Source organism: Lolium rigidum, chromosome 3 (genome assembly GCF_022539505.1).
Source record: "Lolium rigidum isolate FL_2022 chromosome 3, APGP_CSIRO_Lrig_0.1, whole genome shotgun sequence".
Taxonomy (NCBI): domain Eukaryota; kingdom Viridiplantae; phylum Streptophyta; class Magnoliopsida; order Poales; family Poaceae; genus Lolium; species Lolium rigidum.
The window spans coordinates 77757120-77781571 of record NC_061510.1 but is presented as its reverse complement, the minus strand read 5'-3'; the positions used below and the strand labels follow the sequence as shown (position 1 = coordinate 77781571).

Genomic DNA, 24452 nt, shown 5'->3' with positions numbered 1-24452 from the left:
CGCTGGCTCGACACCTTCCCGAGAGACGAGGAAGACACATGTATCGATTATGAGTTAGTCTTGGTCGCCCTAAAATTCAGCTTCTAAAATAGCACTAAAATTTAGTCTATTTTTTACACATATGGATTGGTAACAACCGCCCACGCCGTGAAGGCACATAACACACCGTAAACGCGAAAAAGGTCGCTTCAGTTTGCGGTGTTTGTTGTAGTTGCTCTAATACTCTGTACATCCAAACTAGCGAGATACACATACAGTGCATATTTGGTTCAAATGCGATCAGTCACGAAAAAAGAAAAAAAAGGATGTGAGTCTATAGGTCAACAGAGATCCTAGACCACCGGTCCATGTCCGACAGTCAGGGTCAGCTCGACACACACAGCCAATTCAAAATTCTCGGTCCAGGCATGGCCCGTATAACTGAGCTCTCAATACCCATTCATCATTACATCAATTTCAACAGGCCCGTATCTGACATGCAAGTGCTTTTGGCACAGATCCTTATAGTATGTTCGGTGGTGCAGATTTCAGGAGTAGCTAGACCCCTGAGCCAAAACGCTGCCCTCCGATGGTTTGCGCTACAACAAAATTTAATTACTGTAACTGGTTTGTGCAACCATGAGCTATCGGAAAAAAGTGGTCTGGGCGAACGTTGTGGTACCAGCCGGTGGGATGCCGGGGCCGTGTCCTGCGGTTGCCAGTCCTTTTGGCGGGCGCGGCGGCGGAGGCGCGGGCGGCGCTGGTGGCCACAGGACTACAGGAGCGCACGATGTGTGCTTGCTCAACTGTCACCGGCAGTAAGGTACGGAAGGCCCAAGGAAAAACAAAATTAATCAATAGCTGGATGAATCTTATCGCCTTGGTCCCGTCAAGTTGACCCCGCAGCCGCGGGAACAAGATAATGGCCATTTAACGTTTCAGTCCTGCACTCCTGTACTGTACCCTGTAGTATAGTTTTGTACACGCTGCCAAATTATAGTTCTCGTACAACTCTTTGTTTTTTAATCTTTGGGAGGGAATCGATACCAATGCAACTAACATATTGCAACATGGCCACTTTACGTTTTTTGATAGTAGTTCCTTTGGAAGTCAAATTCCTGCTTATCTATAACGGTCCGCGGATTGCGATGAACATTTGATCTCCCTGGGATCAGAAAAGAGGAGATCTGCTGGCCATGCAGATTGTGTTTTCGATTAACAACATCATCACAATGTGGTCCACCGATCCTTTTAAGATCTGCAAGAATTGTTTTTGCTACTCCATGGCATCTCAATAATACATTGTGTATTAGAACGTCCTTGCCAAGTCGCGTACCAGTACCTTCCTGTCAACTCTACCATCGAAAGGTAGGACACGGTACAAGCACTGTAAACACTTTACCACTACCAGAACAACTGCGAACAACTGTGAATAACCGTGAACTCTGGGCATTCTAGCTCCTCGAGTTCCAGTAAATCAGTAAATCACCCATATCAAGAACACCTGTACTACCTTGTACCAGAAGCAGCCCTCTTTTACGACGTGACAAAACGCCGAGGTCCGACGTGAAAAAGGGACGTCAGTCACAGTGCTCGGCCACGTTGTAGATCCAGCACCAGCAGAAAAGTGCAAGCACAGTCAGATTCCCCACCCACTACAATTTACCACTTCTTCCACTGCTCGCATCCACTTGTCCACCTCCGACTAGCGCGGCTGACCCACCGCCGTCACCGGACCTGTCGCGGCCAAGTACCACCACGTCGCCGACGCGTCGCTGTCGCCGCCGGGAGGACGGCTCCCGGCTCGCCACGTCGAACGCACGCCGGCCGTCAGCTCGTGCGGGACTGCGGAGCGCGCGGGCAGGCAGGGGCGGCTCGCGTCATGTCCGCTGTCTCGGTTAATTAGGGTAATGATCCAGGGGCAGGGGAGTCATTTTGCGTACTAATGGTTTTATTACTGCTACTCGAATCCACTTGTTGGATTAATTAACGTCTAGGAGAACAAAGAGGCCGCACTAAGTATGTCCGAAAGCGCGAGGGGCATCTCCACGACTCCTTGTTTTGACCGGGAGCATTGATGTAGATTCCGGTGCTGGTGTGCTAATCTAAATTATCCCAAGCTAGCTAGTGGCACTCCTTGGTGAGAGCATAAAGTAATGGCAAAACCTTCATGGTTAGTCAAGCTAATGATTATGTGATCTTCCACGGGATTTAGTCTATGTGCAAAGATTTTTCTTTTTTTGAGATAAAATTCTGAGGAGCTATGGATGACAAGTATGGAGTATTTTCACATAACTTATCAAACAATCAATTCTTTTGTTGCATGTGTTTGTTCCTTGGACATGTTTGTACTGTCTTCACTTGATTAATAAATTATATTGTTGGTTTAGAAAAGATAGAAACCCACTCCAGGGTAATAATATATATACATGGTTTCCCGGTTCCTTGATCTATGAAAAATTATCTCTTCTTGGGAAGGCATTTAATTTAAGGTAGTGGACGGCTGCCGTGCGCGGTATTGTGAGTATAGTCTATTCGTTCTACATTAACACGTTTTCTATTCTATGTGCACAAACCACGTGCATTCGCAATATGTTAGGGCATCTTCGGGTAAAAGGGATTGTATGTTATCTTTGGGAAAATAATTTTATGGAAGTCATTTGGGTTATAGGATTCCTAAGGAATTCATTCATATTCCCACCATACCATAGAAATCATGAGCTGAAACCACATTAGCATATTATTTTGAGAAGTTCAATGCACTTACACACACTCTCTCTAATATCTCTCCTCAATCCTAGATATCTACTGTGTTTGTTTTATGCACATCCAAAGATGTCTCTTAGAAAATTTCCTTTTTAAAAATCACGTAAGAATTTACAGTACTATATGACATCCCCATCATGTCATTCCAAGTTCCAACATTTTGAAAATCCTATAATCCAAAAGAGACCCTTAATGCTTAGAGGTACATCCAGGCAAGAATCACCCCCAACGTTACTAAAATTTAAGCATGGAAAAATGTGTTTATACGGAAAATATGTGGAATTTGCATACAGCCGACCCTGATCAACTACATGCATCTATTAAAAAAACTTGTTCGCGAGTTGGGATGTTTGTGTAATGTGTGGTGATTGTATGCTATTACTAAGTACTAACCAAGAGAAAAAAAATACATATGATAAATTTGTTTGCAAAGTACTACTATAGTAGTCAAAACAAACACGAAAATTCAATTCGGCTACCTGGTGCACATGCTCCCTCCACCTAAAAAATATATTTCTAATTGTCAAAAAATTGCAACAAAATATTTCGCATGTACATCTCGACAACTTATGTGCGGTTGTACAATTTTCGAAAAACCAAGATTTTTTGTGGCCGATGTAAAAAAGACAAAACACGTATCTCACAAAGATCTTATTTTTAGCACCAAAATTTTCTATTTTGCACAACCAAAACAGCAAGTCGATTTTTCATGGAAACACTTTGTGCTAACATAGCATGTGGAGATGTACACGTGAGTTTTTTGTTTGATTTTTTTAACATTTTAAAATGTATCAAAGATGTGCTTTAAAATAGAGGGAGCATATAAACCCAAAATCCATAAATGTAAATACATAAATAATATGAAGTGAAGTGTTGCGCTTTTACACCTCTTTTTAGGGCTCGTTTGATCTATATGATATGATAAGAAAAGTATAAGTGTAGGAAACATATAAGATTGGATGCCATGTCCACTTGAATCATATGGCAAGAGGAATTCTCTGATTGTAGTGAGTGGATTTTCCATGAAATCCGACCTAATGCTATTTTGTTTACGCATTTATATTCCTATGGAATTAGTTTCTATGAAATATGATCTCATGAATCAAACAACTTCGGCAGATTTTTTTTCATAGGATCCCAATCCTACTTAAATCTTCTGAAACCCCCACGAAGCAAAGAGGCCCTTAATCTTAACTCTTCTTTTGAATGACCCGATTTTGATCACATGAAGGTTGGTGCATGCATGGAAATAACTCAAAAAAATGTTTTCCTTTTTATTTGAACTAGCAAGGCGGCCCCTCGCAAATGCGAGGGCATCACTTTTAATTTACTAAAAAATTATTGAGGTAAATTTACAGTTATATGCACGTTGTATATATACTACTATAGTCACCATAAATGTAAGGGTGTATTTTAATATCAATTGGGAAGGGAATACATGAGGTATTTTTTTTTGGATGAATCATAATTGTGGCATTCCATAAATACCACAATATATGTCGGTACACCATGATAAATCATCGCATAAAATTAGATTTTATACCAGAGCAAGCCATCAGCTTTTATGTGATCTTGGATTAGTATGTGAGTTTAACAATTCTAACCTATATTGTATGCTCCTAGTAACCTTTAGGGTCTACTTAATTAGATGATTTTTGATATATTTTTTTTCAAATGGGATAGACAAACAAATTTTTGTTGTTGAATTGACATATGGAATTTTCCTATAAATAAGCCTTGAAATTTTCTATAAAAAATAGTATACATTTAGAGTCTATTCAGAAACCTTGTGTTCCTTTCTTACACTCATTTGAACATTTGTGGTATATAACGGTCCGTTTGTCTACCTTTTCACTGACACATTTCAACTTTCAAGTTTGTTGATTTTTACCTTGATACATTTCATGATATTTTCACGTGTAAATGGTACTAAATCTAGTTTTGCATGTCGTTTCGCTAAGTAGGATATAATTATCGGTGTTCTCATCAAAATTTTCGATCATTCTATCTCATTGATGCTTACCTAGATTAATCTTCTAATGCCCTTATTTCTTCCTATACGAACTCTATCTATAGAGCGCTTATTTGTACGATGCATAGAAAGATGTAAGACAGAGCTAGTACAAAATGATTAATCTGTGTGCTAACTAAAAAAGATATCCGATGTGCTAATTAGGAAGGATAAACCGCCCTTGTGGTATAAAACATGGAGTTTTCATGCAATGTTTAATATTTAATATCTCTATCAATTTCTCATTACTCACGGAAGATCATGCGCCGCCTAGACACCCAGTATAGAAAAAACATTGAAAAACAAATATTTGCTAATTACAGTAATAAGATACGAACTCCTTCGCCTTCTTATATCAGCGTCCGCGATCATGCCGTTCATGCCAGTTGGTCATATGAAGAAATATTTTATGTGTATACACTTTAAATCTCCACTCTTAATATTTATGTTTAACATGGATTTAACATATTAGATTATTTTATATGTGGAAGCACATGGTATCTCTCTTTTAGACATGTATATTGCTTTTCGTATATATACTAATAGATTTGAAAAATATTTATTTAATACATTCATAAGTGGCATGCATGTTTATTTTTTAAAAGGTCGTATATTTAATTTTTGGAGGCATGTTCCATAGAAAATAATTGTGCGTTCTAAGATATAAAAATTCTTATTTTAGGTACTTTTTAGATTAGTTTGTACGTATGCTTTTCTGGAGCGGAGTGTTAATTCCTACGGAAAAGGAGCTAGCTTGTACGTTCTTTTGGCATAAGCTAGATAGAACTTGCATATCATGGAATCTCCTCAAATAATATACGGTTGTTTGGCTAAACCTACTTATCAAGTGCGGGATTTATTCCCTGCAAAAAAAAATTCCATCTATAACGGAAGTTCAAATGCAAAACAAAAAAAAAGAGTCCTTGTGGGCCACTTCATACGTGATCCTCCTTGAGAAAAATAACTTTCCGTGTCCATATAATTAAGGTAATCTCTACTACTTAAAAAGAAGGAACGTGTTCCCCCTTCTCCCCTACTTTCGTCGTCCTCATTCGTCGTCCTTCGTCCGTTCGTCGTGCCTCGCTATCGCCCAAATGGGCCAAGCCCAATAATTCGGTTTTGTTTACAAATACCTTTTCGCTCGCTCCAGTCTCCCATTTCCTCTCGAGCGAACAGAGAGACATGCTAGGGTTCGAGTTCACCACCGTGCGCCGCCACCCAGACAACGCTACCGTACGCCGCCACCCAGCCGCCGCCGCCTACGGCCGTCCGACTCCCTCATCCAAGGTCATCGCCATCTGAATCCCGCCGCCCGACTTCATCCGTGCGAGCTCAACCACGCCGCCCTTCCTGAAGCAGCAAGACGACGTTGACGCTCCCGTAGAGGATGGTATGGTGTCAAGCCAGGTATGTCGCTTGACGAATACACGTTCTGCAGGTGGATTCGTAGACCGACCGATCCTATTTCCTGACCAAAGGAAATGCCCTCAAGGTGTTAGACGAATTAAGTTGGCCGTTCAGTTGTCCTGAATCTGGATATTTTTCTGCTGTACTTCAACTGTACCAGTCTATTTTCTGGTGTCTTGAAAGAGTTTTGTTCTAATCACAATCTGGCTATTCACAAAATTTGCTACCGGTTGATCTATGATACATTACTAATTTGTGTGATTTTTATCAATGTGATCCACACACTTAATGATGAAGAACGTATGCCATTGTATCACTACAGGTTCTAGAGCTGTTCACCTGAACGCTCACCCAGGCTGTCAGTGTTGGAAATTGTGTCGCCAGGACGGACAAGAAGAGCAGAGCAACCACCGATTCTAAACCACGTCGCTGGGACAGACAAGAAGAGCAGAGCAACCACCGATTCGCTTCCCTTCATTCTCGTCATGGTCATTAGTCAGCTGCTCACGCACACCCATCTGCTCACTTGTTTCACGCCAGTGTCACCATTAGGGCTCATCTTGGGAAGACCTATCAGCCAGCCGTTATTTTGAGGTGCTCTATGCCGTGAACAAGAAGGTTGAAGAAAATCTAGAGGTTTGTGCTCGCTGCTATCTGTGCCCTAATTACTATTGAGCTCTAATGCAACAGGTTTCTCAAAATTTCTTCTGCGCAGATTATTCTTTTGCACAAAGATATACCAGAAAAGAAAAACATACATGTGCCGTTTAAATTTTTAACCCTTGCTGCCAATGCATCTCAGTTCATCATGCAGTTGGAGGAAGTATGTACGACTCGCAGCAATGTAACATGTTTCGTCAAGTGAAGAAGCTGACATGGTTGCCAAATGCAACCTTATCAGATCAAAGCATCAGTCTAAGCACTGCAGAATACACGGGGCTTGACATGGCCTTCTACATTGCAGACAGAATAAAAGGGGGTGAGCTTGATTTACTGGATTGGTTGAGAGCTAGGTTTGGCTTTCAGGTCTGCTAGCTACTATGGACAAACCAATTTTAGTTTTCACATTCTATATCACTAGGCTAACAGTAACGTGTCTTGTGTCCAGTGAGACTGTTCGGAATCAAAGTGAGCATTTGATTCCTCCTCGCAAATGTGCACATTAGACCTGAGCCAAAGCCTGATCAACTCAAGGTAAGCTCCTCTATCGATATTTACTTTGGCAGTTGGACTCTATGGATATAAACATGATGAAGCATAAGATCAATGGGTATTCCATATATATGAAATGTGGCAAAACATGATATTTGCTTCAAATTATAATGAATATAAAAAATACAGTAAATTTTATTTGGTTGGTAGCCAATTTATCCATATGGTGAGTGTTTTTTTTTCAAGATGCATATGCTGATTGTTGGTGTACTTTGCCATCACATACGATACACAGTTTTTTTTTCTCTTGACATTTCTTTTACTTCCCTATTACTGACATTAGAATTTGCTGCCCCAAAAGGGCAGCTGCTTACAAAAAAAGGCTGATGACTTTATCGTCTTCCGTCACATGATGAACATTATTGTAATGAAATTTCTGTATCCATTCCTCTGCACCAAGTTCTTGGCTAAGTAATAATAACGACACCCTCCATTTACAATGCTTTATCTTCTATATTTCGTCTATCGATGCTTGTTGAGTGAGCGCAGTCGTTCTTTCACTCATGAAACAGCTTGATGATTAAGTTGTGTACGTAGTCTGAATAAGTTATTCAACACAAGTATGAGAAGTGGTGCAATTTTTTTTCCACGGAAGCATAGTTTGAGGTGTGTAATTCCATATTATTTTAATTTGTTTACATTACTATGCAGATAATTTTGCAACTGCAGAAATCCTCCGGGTGCACAACCACCTAGGTCGTTATCTTCTCATCCGGGGTGAATCAGCAATATCCAGTTTATGCCAGTCAGCCAACAGCTTTTGCATTATTCTAAATAAAGTGCTTCACAGATGTTGGTCAGTGCACATGTTCAAGTACTTGACAAAATGCCATAATCTTTATACTGTCTTACATGTCTGTCTCTAAACACACAATAGTTTTTGATTGAGTGTCATGTCTATGTTCATTTACTTGATGTGCCATGAATTATATTTGTTTTAAATGCACCTGAAAGTTCTGAAGCTTACAGAAAAAGTATTTTAATATAATTTTGACCTCTTCTGAAAAGAATTGTATTTGTTTCGCCTTACCATTATGCTTCAGGCTTGAGATGAAACAGTAACATCAAGACGAGTTTTTTAATCATGTGCTATAACTTTTCTAGCTGCAATTTGTTTTTTCAGGTCTTGGGCTGCTCAATGAATAACAATGAGATCGTCCCCCAGTAGGTGTTTCAAGCTTCCGTTGTTACTACTTTCTTATTCTCTCCGGTGTCCTGGTGTGTTAAGCTGTTGCTTGGGTAATCTACCGATGCCGTCTCCCTACACCGACTCGTTGGCACCGTCGTATTGCACCGACACACCGCCGCCCATGCCTCATTGTAAGTTGTGCTGCTCTCACGCCATCACCCCTCTCTTCCGCCTTCATCAAGTGGTTGGCTGCCTTGATATTTAGTCCTTCCCGGCCTATATGAAATATTGGTGGTTATAATGATCAAATCTTCGTCGGATCTGAGAGCTAGGATAGCTAACATAAAGTGTTTTCATATCATGTCATGTCCACCCCCTTCCTGAAATTTATATGACCCATAGGTTATCTTTTCATATCTAAAAACGAATCTCATCATGCTGATATATGGTTGATGATATAATCTACAGATTTAGTGCTATTTAAGTTCTAATACAGTGTGTCCATCTATGGTTCTCGACTTAAGCTTTTCTTAGTTGATGTGTTCTCTAACTATTTAAAAATGAGGGACCTTGTAATTTGGTAGAATTACCTTCCAACTATGTCATTCAGGTTCTTCTTTGCTAGGCCTTACGCTTAGATTCACTGCATATCCGTGCTCAACAGTTGATGGGATTCCTCCACAAACCTTACAGCCAAATCAAGTGCTGCTCTTGAGAAAGATTGATGCACCGTTGCTTGGTGCTTCTCTGTTATTTGCATATGTACGATGCTAAGTACAAAGAGATTTGGCTTCTCTTTTTGATGTTGTGCGTCATCTCTTGACCTCCTTCTTTAGGCAAACGTGTGACTCGTACTGCACTATTTTCTTAACTAATTATGTTCAGAAACTTTTCATTCTAACGGCTTGATTGTTTGTATTGTATTACTGCAGAAAAATCAGTGCAGTTGTCTTTGTTACCTGGTTACATATCTTATTTTATGTATTCAATGTGAGGGATTATTCGTACTGTAGCAAGTTCGGCAAGTTGGCGAGACATAGGTGCCTGCAAATCCATGAGGTTGTGGTTGTATTTGTGGTTAAAAGGTAGGTTCTGCAAATCCATGAGGCGTTTGTAAGAGACATCTCTATTTTAGTTTTACCAACAATTGCTTTTGCAAATCCGTTAGATATCTTGGCTCGAGCACCTGCACCGTACATCTTCGAAATCAGCCTAAACGGTGGATGGTGGCTGAATGGCAGGAGCGAGAAGATGTCGGAGTGGCAGGCTGGTGATGCTAGAGTTGGTGCCCTGAAGCGCATGCAAAGTCGGAGGTAATCATCATGAAAGTTAATCAACATGATGTACTGTAGCTTCTTCTCTCCCAAAGTTTCATGTTTGACTGAATGCTTATATGAGATACTCATGTTGAACCCCATTGAATTAACACATACCTTATCATCTTATGATTATGTTGGAGTGTATTACAGTCACTGGTTAAATGAAAAACTACAAGTGCATTTTCTTTATTTGCTATCACTTGGACGTGTCTATGTATATAAGGCTTCAGATTCATATTGCAATGCCAAAATGGCTAATCGATTTGGGTATCATCTACTATTTATCACTGCTATAAATTGTTAAGCAAATGCAGTTAGCCAGCGAGGAACCAATCATATTTTAATTTAGAATTTAAGAAGCCATGATTTTTTAGCCGATGAAATGATTATACCACAATGCTTCATCATTGCATATGTCTACTGTTGTATGTATGCTTTATCAATAACACTCAGTTTTCTGTACTATAAACCTTATAGCGATTTATTTTCTTTGAACGATATGTGTGGTGTCCATTTTTCATTCATATTGTTGTAGTGAGATGTCAATATTTTCTTAGATTGTGGACGGCTGTGTTGTAACTACATATACCTTTTCTTGTTTATAAATTATAAACACATAGTACATTATGATGAGGGTCTCGGGTGCACTACCGCTCTCCAGTGTCTTTTGCGTTGGCCGATGTCTTCGCCGCGGGTGGAGAAACTAAAATAACGGTGTTTTCTTGAAAGTAGTAGCATGGATGTTTAGAGATGCAAATATGAAATGAACTATGCAAACTGCAAAATTCTTGTAAAGAGCAAGTGTGTTCTCCCAACATGATTGAAGTGCGAAGTCATATTTTTTATAATCCCTAACGTTATTGAAGAGCATGTTAGTGTGCCAGGTGAAGTAGTTGACGAGCATGAACCAACTATAGAGATAGCTGAAGGAGACATATATAAGGTGTATGGTGGTGCTTTGACAGTGTTTTTGAAACTGAAGGTGAAGAGGAGGTGTTGAACAATTGAAGGAATTCGGGAAGGGGTGTGCTCCGGTGTCCCCCCTTAGCTTCACGGTTCAGAGAAGTTGGAGCTGCTCCAATTTTTGGTATAATTACGTGAAGTTAAATTCATGAAATATAAAAATGCAGAGCACACTGGAACGCACCGCGTGATCGCTTAAATCTTTGGCTGGAAGTCCATCTAACCCGTGGCGAAGTATTTCCTGGCGGTGGAGTTGGCCTGGCCACGATGGTGAGGATGGCTATGGTGGCGGCGCTGAACCACCCGGCACTGCCGTGACGTTCCCAAACACCAGGTAATTAGAAATCTTGAAACGTGCTCAAGAGAGGAGACGGATTTGAAAAGTTAACTGCAAGCTGCTCTAGCTTTTCGTACACAAACACAAAAAACACGGAGCGCCGTAAGCCCGTAATTTACATCCGACGGCTACTGATTTGACTTCATCGCAACGTGATTTACATTTGTCGCTACTGAAACATGGACTCCGGCGAACGAGTCGACGTACCTTCAGCTGAAGTTAAACTTGTCCGATTCGTTCTCGCCGCCACGCAAATCAAGTTGTAGCTTGCTGCCACCACCGCCAGGAGCTTGCTGTCGCCGCCACTACGTCGCGCGCTGCCTCACCCACGACGAATTTGGTTGAGGCGGTCACAACAAGTTTCTGGCGGCGGCGGCAACAAGCTACAATTCGATTTGTACGGTAACAAGAATGATTCGGACAAGTATGACTCCGGCTGAAGGTAAGTTCATTCGTTTGCCGGCGGCCTCGATTCGGTGGCGGCAGGCGTGAATCACGCTGCGGTGAAGTCAAATCGGGGAGAGTCTTGGCATTGGGAAACATGCCTGAGAGATGAGGGGGAGAAAGATAAAACGTGTGTAACATTTTGGTCACTTATCGGTGGCAGTGGGACGTAAATAAACAACAAATCCATGTTTTTGTGTTCTGCGGAACCAACTCCAAGTATTTGTACCAAAGCTGTAGCAACTACACGTATTTTTACCAAAAGCTGGAGCAACTCCACAGATCAAAACAAAAAAAATTGAGCGGCTCCAATTTTTTAGAACCATGGAGCTGAAGGGGGGACACCGGAGCAATCACTGGGAAGGATCTATAGATAGTTTCATGCAGCGGTCTAAGGAGATTTTGTTATAAACGAAGTGCTGGTGTAATAACTTGTGATAACCAATGATTTTAAATTAACACGAGAGATGTTTCTATAAGTAGTATTAGTTTCTTGATGATTATAATTTATGATATCTATAATTTCTTTTGTTATTTCATTAGTGCATTATAAATTATATATGTGCAGTGGGAAATGAAATTTCATGACCCGTGGCAACGCACGGGCATTTTAACTAGTCAGAGTTTAAAAAAGGGAGTCCATGGTAACTTAACCTTCCAGATATTAACGTGTCAAACTGGACCTAGCTACACGTTACGTGACTAATATTCTCTCGTTAAATCTGAACCATATATTTTAGATCTAACAACTATAATAATTCAGATGATGTGGATTAACCTCGTGGCTCTATTAAATATCCGTATATTGCTTTTAGTATATAATAGATATTCTCTCGTTAAATCTGAACCATATATTTTAGATCTAACAACTATAATAATTCAGATGATGTGGATTAACCTCGTGGCTCTATTAAATATCCGTATATTGCTTTTAGTATATAATAGATGGCACAATTTGATCACACGAAGTTTGGTGCATTAAAAAACTCAGAAAATAAAAAATATCATACATTTGTCATGTTGTATATGAAAAGACTATGCGACAACGTGTGTTTTTTTTGTGTTTTCACGGTATTTTGCTTCTTCGCTAGAGCCATCAATAACCTTATCCTTTCATTTGTGCAATTACACTTTTTGTGTGCATTCGCATTTTTTTTGTGTGTAATTGTATTCACCTATCTGGTGTAATCAGAATACGAGTAGGACTATTTTGTGATGTGTTTGAGTAGGACTATTTTGTGATGCTCAGATTGCTCTGGGAAGAAAAGGACTTGTTACTGCTTCAAGACTTTTTGCCCCTGGTATAAAACGAATGAGCGAGAGACGGCCACCAATATGTGTGGCTCCCCGCCGTCTGTTTTCCTTGCCGTCTTGGGAATGGGGAGGAGGTAGCAAAAAGATCCAAGCACCACCGGCCAAAAACACCAACCACAAAGCAAAGCTTCCTCTTGAATTCTCCGAATAGGCTCTCAACCCTTGTCCTCTTCCTCTCTTGTAGAAGTAATCCCACTTTTCTCCCGCACATCCGATCCATATACGCGAGGATAGTGAAGAAGAAGGCCGTCCCTCTCACTCTCTTGTCCAGGTCGTTTTGATCGGCTCGATCGAGGAGATCGCCGTGAGGGTGTTTACGAGGTGAGCTCTCTTGCTTGTGTTCTATAAATCCAGCCTCCCCTGCAGCTGCATCCGTGCCTTCTCCGGGCTCTCCCTTGTCACACAACATGAGCAGCAGCTCTAGATCGTTGTGTGGAGTTGGAGCGGTCTCCTGGGTGTGGCTCTTCTCTTTGATGTTTCCTCGCGATTTCATCTCATGACATGTTCCCTTCGTTCTTGCCCAGAGGTGCAGATCCGATCATCTTCGCTTCATCACAACCCTGATGAATGGATTCTTGCTGCAAATAGCCAGTGCCTGAGGAGTGAGCTGAGCTGAGCTTTCCCCACTTGCCAAGCAGAAGAATTTCGCGCAGGGCCGAAGTGCAGGGTGAGGAAAAGGTTTTGTGGCTTTGTTAAAAGTACAAAAAGAAAGTGGTCATTTCTGTCCCTGTCTCTCTCTCATCGGTCCAAGAGAGGAGAGAGAAGGCCAGTCCGAGACACAGTGAGCAAGACGCACGCACCCCAGCCCCAGGTGGATGCTTGTTGAAGCCTCACCTCTCCGGTCTCCACTCTCCCTCCAGCTCTTGCTTGCCACTTCCCCACAAACCGCCGCTGCTTCGAGCTCGCCACTGCTCTTGCGCCAAAACTGCGTGCCGAAATTATCGGCCGCGTACTTCGCTAGTTGAAAGTTGAAACCCACACATCCCCAATTCTCGCGCTGTTCCGTCCCAATTCGTTGCTGTTCTGTTCTTGGATTCCCGTACCAAGAACTCCGATTCCTCCACCAAATTCCCAATCTTTGATCCGAAACTTCACCCCAAATCCGCCAAGGAGCTAGGTAGGCAGGCGGCCATGGTGTCCAGCTCCTACTCCAACCTCCTCGACCTGGCCACCGGGGCCGCGGACCAGGGCCCACCGCCGGCATCTCTCGGCGCGCTCCGGCGGCGGCTCCCGAGCTTGGTGACCACCCCGGGCCTCATCGAGGACTCGCCGGCGTCCCCCTCCACGCCGTCCCCGGCGCCGCGCCCGCGCACCATCGTCGTCGCCAACCACCTCCCCATCCACGCCCACCGCCCGGCGTCGCCGTCGCAGCCGTGGACCTTCTCCTGGGACGAGGACTCCCTGCTCCGCCACCTGCAGAAGAGCTCCTCCTCCCCCTCCATGGAGTTCATCTACATCGGCTGCCTCCGCGAGGACGTCCCGCCCGCCGACCAGGACGCCGTGGCGCAGGCGCTCCTCGACTCCTACAACTGCGTCCCGGCCTTCCTCCACGCCGACGTCGCCGCGCGCTACTACCACGGCTTCTGCAAGCAGCACCTCTGGCCGCTCTTCCACTACATGCTGCCGCTCACCCCGGACCACGGCGGCCGCTTCGACCGCCTGCTCTGGCAGGCCTACGTCTCCACCAACAAGGTCTTCGCCGACAAGGTGCTCGAGGTCATCAACCCGGACGACGACTTCGTCTGGGTGCACGACTACCACCTCATGGTGCTCCCAACCTTCCTCCGCAAGCGCTTCAACCGCATCAAGCTCGGATTCTTCCTCCACTCGCCCTTCCCGTCCTCCGAGATCTACAAGACGCTGCCCGTGAGGGAGGAGCTCCTGCGCGCCCTGCTCAACTCCGACCTCATCGGCTTCCACACCTTCGACTACGCGCGCCACTTCCTCTCCTGCTGCGGCCGGATGCTCGGACTCCCCTACGAGTCCAAGCGGGGCCACATTTGCCTCGAGTACTACGGCCGCACCGTCAGCATCAAGATCCTCCCCGTCGGGGTCTACATGGAGCAGCTCAACGCCGTGCTCGCTCTACCAGAGACGGAGGCCAAGGTCGCCGAGCTCATGGACACCTACACCGGGAACGGGAAGGTCGTCATGCTCGGCGTCGATGACATGGACATTTTCAAGGGGATCAGCCTCAAGCTGCTCGCCATGGAGGAACTGCTTCGCCAGCATCCCGAGTGGCGGGGAAAGCTGGTGCTGGTGCAGGTGGCAAATCCGGCGAGAGGCCGTGGGAAGAATGTTGCCGGTGTGCAGGAGGAGACTTACGCTATGGTGCAGAGGATCAATGAGGCCTACGGCGCGCCGGGGTATGAGCCCGTGGTGCTCATCGACCAGCCATTGCAGTTCTACGAACGCGTCGCCTACTATGTCATTGCAGAGGTGTGCCTGGTGACTGCTGTCCGTGATGGCATGAACTTGATCCCCTATGAGTATGTTGCCTCCCGGCAAGGCAACGATAAGCTCGACAGGATACTGAGGCTGTGCAAGCCCGAGGAGAAGAAGAGCATGCTGGTGGTCTCTGAATTCATCGGGTGCTCCCCATCGCTGAGCGGCGCAATAAGGGTGAACCCATGGAACATCGAGGCTGTGGCAGATGCTATGGAGAGTGCTCTTGTGCTTCCAGAGAGGGAGAAGAATATGCGCCATGATAAGCACTACCGCTACGTCGAGAAACACGATGTCGGCTACTGGGCTAATAGCTTCCTCCAGGACCTTGAGAGGACCTGCAAGGATCACTCGCAACGACGGTGCTGGGGGATTGGCTTCGGCCTGCGGTTTAGAGTGGTCTCTCTTGATCTGAGTTTCAGGAAGCTTGCCATGGAGCACATTGTTCAGGCATACAGGAGGTCCAAGAAGCGTGCGATTCTGCTGGACTACGACGGTACACTGATGCCACAGGCGATCAGTAAGAGCCCGACTGCCAAATCTGTCCAGATACTGAACAGCTTGTGCCGGGACAAGCAAAATTCGGTGTTCCTTTGCAGCGGGTTCACACGACCCACGCTCCACGAGTGGTTCCCTTGTGACAACCTTGGCATGGCAGCAGAGCACGGCTACTACATGAGGTATGGGATTTAAGCTTTGCTCTCATCCTATATAGTACATTGTTGCAACCTTAGCTGGATGCTCAACATTCAGGCTTACAGATGCATGCCATCCTTTTTTTCCTGCCCATGTTTGCTTACTAAAATGTTATTAGACTGAACTATATCATTTGGAAGTAAAATATAGTGGCAGGTGTATCATGTATGGAGAAAAGTTTTGTTATGTTACACCATAGAGTATGATTTTCTTTTCTGCCATGATACTTGCTGCTATGGTCGGCGGCTCCTTAATTGAACATCATCTGTTGCATGATTTGAAACTTTCTAGTTCTATCTAGGCTGTCTAATTCCTGAAAGGTGCTGTACTGAATCAGGTTGAAGAGGGACGCAGAGTGGGAGACTTGCATTCCAGCTGCAGACTGCAGCTGGATGCAGATTATACGGCCGGTTATGGACCTCTACACCGAGACAACGGACGGTTCAATCATCGAGCAGAGGGACACCGTGCTTGTTTGGAACTATGAGGATGCCGATCCAGATTTTGGGTCATGCCAAGCTAAGGAGCTCGTTGACCATCTCGAGAGTGTGGTCACGAACGAACCGGTGTCCGTGAAGAGTACCGTACACTCTGTTGAAGCTAAACCGCAGGTGAAGTCTCTTATTCTCCTTTCATCGCCTCAGTTCCTTTGCGCGAATCAAGTTTCACTGCTCACAGAATTCTTGTCTAAATTGACAGGGTGTGAGCAAAGGGCTGGTAGCACGACGCATGCTGGCGACACTGAAGGAGAGGGACATGCGCCCTGACTTTGTGCTCTGCATCGGGGACGACCGTTCCGATGAGGACATGTTCCAGTTCATCTCCAGCGCTCCTTGCGGGGAGGACCTTGCACCGACAGCGGAGGTCTTTGCCTGCACAGTCGGCCGCAAGCCGAGCAAGGCCAAGTACTATCTTGACGACACAGCAGAGGTCGTGAGGCTGATGCAGGGGCTGGCATACGTCTCGGAGGAGCTTGCTCTGCAAATCCCAGCGGAGGGCGAAGACCCTGAGGACCTGTGGTGTGTTGGCGAGCTGCAGTAGTCGGAATTGGAAGTGCAGGGCGTGGTTGTTGTGTTGGCCCAGTTTGAGACACTTTGCAGAGTAGTTTAGTTGTACATGACACAAGAGGTGTGCTTTTCAGGGTATTGTTGTGCTGTCTGTGATTTATTAGTACTTGCTTAGAGTGTATTGGGTTCAATATCAATTCTGGTAGTGCTCTAGTTACCTCATCAGCAATAATATTTTGTCTCTGAATGCCATGAGATGCTAATTGTTGTGGTATACTCCCTCCGTCCTCTGATACATAATAAGTGTCAGATCCATAATAAGTGTTGGGTTTAGTATAAATTTGAGCTAAAATGAACTAAATCCCCTACACCTTTTATGGATCGGACGGAGTATTATTTGCCCACATATGTAGCGTAGATGGTGCTGTAGTTTTTCTTGTGAAATGATACTAGTTCTGATATTTCTCCTGCTGAAAACTCCTCCAATTTTCTTAGGAAAAAAAACTTGTGCAATGAAGTATTAATTTGCTTTTGCCACCTCGACTTCTCAGGGCCCAGGTGTACGTGGAGCAAAGGACCTCACTGGCGCCTCGGCATGGCTGAGAATTTTCACCCAAGGTAGACTGAATCTTTGATAATTTCTTTTTTTTTTCGAGAGTGCACCAACAGCGCACCTTATTTTCATAGAAGGGTGGAGAGAAAAATTTACAAGATCCAAGAGAAGCTTCAAGCAACTACCTTGGTGAACTCCACAACTCACACCTAGCCTACTCTTGCGGCATGATCGCTCTCCCTCGCTGAGTCCCAAAGTTTGAACTCCTCGGCTATCTTCTCAATGATTTGCACAAGGCTTAGCTGACGATTAGCGTTCCCGAAAGCCCTAGAATTCCTTTGCTTCCACAACGTCCATACCATTAGGATGACCAAAGTGTCAAATCTCTTCATGTCCTTCTTATGCACTCTATCCCTCGTTGCAGCCCACCAAAGTTTAAGCGAGCTGTCCTCATGTGGCTCAACGACCTGGAGATCCAAGACGCCGCGACAGCCAAACCGGACTACTCTGGCGTAGGGCCGTAGGGGCGCTGAGTGAGGATGTGGTCTACCGTGTCTTCAGCTTGTAGGAAGGTATAGTACTCTTCGGTATGATCGTCGACACCATTCTTGAATCTCATGTCTACCGTTCATAAGTTGTACTTCAGCGCAAGCCATTTTTTTTTTTTGCATTTTGTAATGTCCCAGGTTTAGAGACGATCGAGGGGTAGATTTTAGAAAGGGATGTGCATTACATAGTAAATTCTGGGGAAATTTCGCGCTTTTAAACAAAAACTGCATCGAAGGGGGACAAGTTTCTCTCTCGACACCTTACGGGGTTAGGGTTTCGAGAGTGCGACGAACTTGCTTCTCACTTCACTAGTTTAAGGTTTTGAGAAGAGAGGGGAGAGTTCACATGATTGAATTCTAAAGTTATGACATGATTGAATTCAAACCAAGGTTGAATTTGAATTTCAAATTCAAACATTAAATAATTACTTCAATACTTCAATTGAGGAAATTCATTAAGTAAATGATCAATAATAAATAAGATGAACAATTATATTAAAGTAAAGCTCATTAGAGAAAACTTTGAGCTTTATTGAATAACACACAAGATACATTGTCTTTACATTATTCATAAAGGAAATAAATGAATTACAACACATTACATAAATGGGCAGAATAAAAGAAAGAAAAATCAAGAAAAATTACAATTTAATGATCCTAGACTAAATACTACAAGATCATCTTCATTTGATCTTGAATGTGATGAACTCCAAGTCCATTTTGATCCATTCTTGATCCCTGCACAAAATCACGAAAAAGAAGAACAAATTATGCCAAGTGGCAAAGCCACTTGGCAGATTAAAAGAAGTTAAAATGGTGGATAATATCACGGCTCTGCCGAGCTGATCCACACCAGAGCCAGATTCACATGATCTGGTTCACACACACACACAAGCGGCACACACGGCAGGTGTGCATGCTCACCACCAAGCCACTTGCTTGTGCATGTGGCACAACACACACACGGCATCGGTGAGTCACCCAAAGTAACCGAGGCCAAGGCGTCGACCGGGGAGAGCCTAGGAGCACCATATAAAAGCTTTTCGGAAGCCAAACCCTAGTCATTTGCTCATCCATCGACGAGGCAGCTGTGGTAAGTTATCAAGAACGACCAAGAACACCAAGAACAGGTGAACGGCTAGAGCTGTCTCATCTTTTCACAATCACCAGAAATTAAACCAAGACTTCGGGCTTGCTAGGAGGAGCGGGGCAAGCAAAAGACCACCGGAAGCAAAACCTCTACACCAACACTCATTTTCTAGGAGCTGGAGTGAGGTATACCACACAAAAGCACTGAGCAAGATCATATCTTGCTCATAAATAAGCATATCATGCATCACGGAAGCACGAGGAGGGTAGAATACCCGGTGTGTATCATCATCTGGCTAGCAAGCCATGTGGTGCAAGCATAGATGGGTAAGATCACTAGGTAAACATCCTATGGGAACAATAGTTATGCAAATCCATGCATAACTAGAGAAATCCAGCCAAGAATGAAACCATAGCTAACCTAATCCACACACTTAGCACCTACGGCTAGCTAAGGCCATCGGACATTAGACAAATCATTGTCTATTTGATTTCAACATCAAAAGCTACTGGAAATCCAATAAATGAATCACCGAGACAACATTTGGTAAGCAACGGCAAGCCATCGAGATAGGGGAGCCATCCCGGGGCAGCACTTGTATACGCCGGGGTCACCTCAACCCTTAACCAATTCCAGCAAAGAAACCATGCACGAGATATCATCACCCGGTAGGGTTCAAAAGGAGGGTTAGGGTACACAACCAGGTGTTGGCATCCATCTAACCCTACCAAATCCATTGAGATGATCATCACTGAATCTCGGTTCACATCATTTATCCATCTAATCAAGCAAGGATAAACGGATAAATGAAACGAGACAAGCAATTGATGCACCGAGTCTTGCCAATAATCAAATGGATCATAACGGGCATCAATTGATGCTTAAGCAAGCATCGGCACACACCGGGCCGGGCACTGTGTGATACACAAGAGGGCAACGAGTGAGGCACGAGACACCAAAGGGCAGCTGTTTCAAGCAACTGGTGATCACATGATCACCGAAGCTTGCTAGAGCATGCTACTTGCATGCTAGAACTTATTCCAAGTAATTAACACATGAACGAGATAATTAAATAAGCTGAACAATTGCCTCACGAGATAAGAGCATCGGGCTTTACAATTGTATCCGGAAGCACATCAAAGGCTTGATGAACCAAAGGATCACAATATACAAGAACAGACACATGTAACTCCATCACTAAATCACACTGCTAAGCCAGCAGTACAGCTCAATGGAGCATAATAATGTATATGAACTAAAGAAACTAGCTCAAAGGCACTGGCACTTGTTAAATATACAATAATTACCACCACAACCAAGCCAGGGACAAGATTAAGCACAGCGAGTAAGCCAAGCACAGCGATAAGCCAAGCACGGCAATAAGCTAAGCACGGCTAGGATCCATGGCAACGAGCAAGCAAAGCGAGTAGAGCACATAGGTATAGAAGCGGCGGCACAATCATGGGATGCCGGAGCATCCGAGAGGGAGGTGAAGAGGTAGAACGAGATAGCGAGAGGAGAAGGAGAAGCACATACGGGGAGGAGGTGGTCGACATGACCACGGCGGCCACGGCGGCGCACGCCGGTGCACACGGCGGCACCGAGGCCTGGCCAAGCCAAGCCACGGCGACCACCACGGCACCCCGGCGCGGCACCACGCGCCACGGGGAGCGTCGGGAGGAAGGTCCACGGCTTCTCCAACGCGCGGTGGCGGCGGACGCCAAGGTCGGGCGCACGGGGAGTCGATGGCGAGCGAACGAGGACGCAAGCGTCGGATCGACGCGGACCACCATGTCCGCCGTCGAGAGGCGGTCCGGATCCACACCATCTCGTCGCCGGCGATGGCCGGAGGCGGCCGGATCAAGCGGCGACGGCGGAGGCGATTTCGGCGTCGCGAGGAGCCGAGAGGGGGATTAGGGTTAGGACTCGGCGAGAAGACGACGCGGCCGGGTCGGTTGGACCGAGCCCGGTGGGCTGGTCCAACCTAACCAGCTCGGTCTCTCGACAAGTGGGGCCGAGGGTATTTTGGGCATTTTCCAAAATACCCATTTAAACAAGAATTTCCAAGAATTTTCTAAAATAAAATATAACTCCAAAAAAATAAATAAAAATATGAAAATGTATCAGCATAAAATTCTCTACCTAAATAAAATATCAAAGAGAATTTTTGAAGACAATTAAGAATGAGTCTTAATTTGAGGATTTAAATAATCATTTAAATCACACATATATTTTTCAATAATAAAAATAAGTCCATTAATACCTTTAGACTTCAAAACACCTTGACAACATTTCAAGGTTGGATTTACCCTAAATCAAGTATCCCTAAGATGTTCTTAGTATCTAACCTCTCATAAAATAGCAAACGACATCGGAAAGGGGAAACAAACCCTAAAGCTGGAATCATGCATTATTGCTTCTTTAACCATTGCCCTTATCGGACAATGATGCTATTTTTCAGAACAAGAGGACAAGGGTCAGTCCATACCTTCCAAGCTGCAGAACTTTGCGGTGTTCGAGGCAAGTTCATCACTTGCTCATGTCATTTGAATATCTTTATCAAATTACTTGCAAAGTACTATGGTTATCACTATTGCATAAAAACCAAAACCACTACTTTCATAACTATGAATATGACTATGTGGTGGGCAATGGAACCATGGATTGTGTTGATATGGTGGAGGTTCCATTGCAAGGGTTATTATCCATCTAGGATTAAACAACAAATGTCGCCGATGATTCTTGTGCTCGTAATACCCGTGTTAACCATAAGATCCGGAGTGGGACGGAGTAGTCAAAAGTGTTTCCACCTCTCGTTCATCAACGGATGCGCTTACCGTAGCAGTTGTATCTTGCGGAGTAACTTGAGGGTGGGGAGCCCCTTCTAATTCCCCACGGTATAGCTGTTGCTTACCGTAGCGGTTCTTGCTTGCGGAACAACTTGAGGGTGGGGATCCCCTTCTAATTCCCCACGGTAATGTGGTCTATGATGGGTTGCGGCTACCGGCGAAGGAGTTTGGTTAACGAGTCCCAAGCTGTTGTCGTGGTCGGGGTCCACCACTGAAATTACGGGAATAATGGGACCGACGAGGACCCGGGGTCGGGGTATGCAACAAAGGGTGGGTGTTCGAGGTAGCGGAGGAACATGATTGGCTAGACCTTATACCGGGCCTCACACCGAAGGAAGTGTGGACGGGAAAGCTGCCGGTTGGCACCAAGGTTAAGATCTCTTATGGGTAAAGCAACACACCTCTGCGAGTGTAAAGAGCTGTGACTGTCACTCCCTGTTCCGGGATTGAGGAGCTGCGAACGCGGCCGGAAAGGAGCTCCATGAAGTTCTAGTAAACCGGTGAAGGCTGACGGACATAGCTCTTTGGAATAAAAGCAATCTATTGAAGAAATGTTTATAAAAACTTGCATTGGTATTAGACTTTACGGTCTAATATCGTAGCTAGTGCATTAAACACCTCTTATCTATAATGAACTTGTTGAGTACGCTCGTACTCATACCACTCTTAAATCCCATGCTTAGATTGTACGAACCATGCGGAGGAGGACAACGACAACCATGATGGAGCCGAGATCATCGGCTACGAGGAACCAGACCTCTCGGGAGGAGTGGAAGGCGTAGACTACATCATAGTCTACGGATCCGGAGAGGCTTCCGGAGGAGAACAAGCATAAGGATAGCGGGAGGAGTAGTAGTAGTCAAGCAGCGCGAACTCGTACTATTTAGCTGCTTGCTTAAATAAATGTTTTGTTTAATGAGACAATGGTATTGTAAGTTAAGATGGGTTCACCTCGAACCCGGGAGATATCCTCTTAGGACCCAAGAGGAGCTCCAAGACGACTTGTGTATATGTATTGTAATAATGTGTGAATGAGTTATGGACCTTGCTATGTTCTGTTGTACTACTGCGAGGGATGTGATATTTGCGGAATGGTACTTCGCGAATGTTATATCAACGGCGGCATACTACAACATGCGGTGGTATGCGGGGTCACCACGGTTGGTATCGAGCAAAAGCTTTGACCTTAGGTTGGAACCTAGTAAATGGGACCAAACGTTAGGAGTCAAATAGGATTAGTAAAGAATTCTCTAAAAATATGGTGTATATTCAATTGAGAATACAACGATCATATCTTTTAGTGCGATAATTCTTTATTATCTCTATTATGATGCATTATTACTAATCTCATAACCTTTCTATTTCTACAGCCAACATGGCAAGTTCACGACCGGGGAGAAACGTGAAAGTTATGGATTCAACAACGAACGAGTACCAAGGAGGACTGGCGGATATCCTACGAGCCATGTTACTAGAATTTGGGTGCGATCCCCGGATTCCGGTAAAGAAGTACATGTTTTATGATGGTCCGGTGTTGGCCAAGTGCAGAGTAGGACTGCGACTTCCCGAATCTTTGGGAATGAGCGTAGTCATGCCAGCTGGGGAAGCAAGGACAACCAATACAGCCTACCATATAGCTGTGATGAGAGCCATAACAGACATTCGGGAGCATAAGACAAAAGCGCTTATGGGTTCCGAATTCACCCACATTCCTCATACGGAGGAAGATAATGATCCCATGCTTGAACCATTTCAAATATGCCAAAAGTAAACCCGCTGAAGCAGCCAAATATATGGATAACAGCCGTAACTTCATATCATTACTCTTTCGGTTGAATAATCATCGATAGGAGCTATTGATACGATGCTTGAGGAGTTCACTGAACCCAAGGAGGAGAGTAGGGGCAAAGAACCTATGGAGAATGTGGTACACACACCAGTTTATTCAGCTGGTGACTACATCAGTTTTGATCCACTTGCACGTGAGCTTACACCTGTTACACCTGGGAACTATCTAGGTAGTTCCTATGGGGGATACGAAGGAGGCGAGGAATCCGGAAACAATCAGCGTTCCGAGACTCCAATCGAGAATTCCAGGGGTTGGCGTTGGGGTAGTGATACTGGAACCCATAGTACTACTGAGTATTATGATGGAGAGATGAACGACGATGCAACAACCCAGAACCAGAGCTACCCTAGTAATGAAGGAGTGGATGGAGGATATCCGACGCGAGGTTGAGTCGGGTATGGGTTTTGGTAATCCTTATGGTGGGGCTACGGGAGAGTACACCCGATGGGTGGATTATGATGCACTCAACGATCGGTTCATGAACACTGATTTCTCCTTAGGATCATCATCGGACTCGGATTACAAGCCAACGGG

At 44.5% G+C, this 24452-nt stretch overlaps 1 protein-coding gene and 1 long non-coding RNA gene across 3 annotated transcripts; both read left to right on the top strand.

The window, feature by feature from the left end:
- Positions 1-6214: 6214 nt before the first annotated feature.
- Positions 6215-10201, top strand: LOC124696984. Of its 2 annotated transcripts, none has more exons than XR_007000747.1 (7): positions 6215-6799; positions 6966-7142; positions 7272-7357; positions 8027-8171; positions 8499-8695; positions 9437-9589; positions 9673-10201. It is a non-coding gene; the product is annotated as an uncharacterized LOC124696984 (long non-coding RNA). The 2 variants fall into 2 exon arrangements; XR_007000746.1 differs by having other exon boundaries at positions 6966-7189.
- A 2718-nt stretch (positions 10202-12919) lies between these two features.
- LOC124701839 (alpha,alpha-trehalose-phosphate synthase [UDP-forming] 6-like) lies at positions 12920-17281 on the top strand. Its single transcript, XM_047233936.1, has 4 exons — positions 12920-13202; positions 13406-16006; positions 16360-16633; positions 16722-17281. The coding sequence occupies exons 2-4, from the start codon at positions 14013-14015 to the stop codon at positions 17061-17063; spliced, it is 2610 nt and encodes an 869-aa protein (XP_047089892.1). The 5' UTR covers positions 12920-13202; positions 13406-14012; the 3' UTR covers positions 17064-17281.
- Positions 17282-24452: the final 7171 nt, after the last annotated feature.

Excerpts from the sequence above, each read along its gene's own strand:
- LOC124701839 (XM_047233936.1), top strand. The coding sequence starts at position 14,013 with ATGGTGTCCAGCTCCTACTCCAACCTCCTCGACCTGGCCACCGGGGCC. Across the intron at positions 16,007-16,359 it reads GAGCACGGCTACTACATGAG|GTTGAAGAGGGACGCAGAGT; the intron begins GTATGGGATTTA and ends GTACTGAATCAG. Across the intron at positions 16,634-16,721 it reads CTGTTGAAGCTAAACCGCAG|GGTGTGAGCAAAGGGCTGGT; the intron begins GTGAAGTCTCTT and ends CTAAATTGACAG.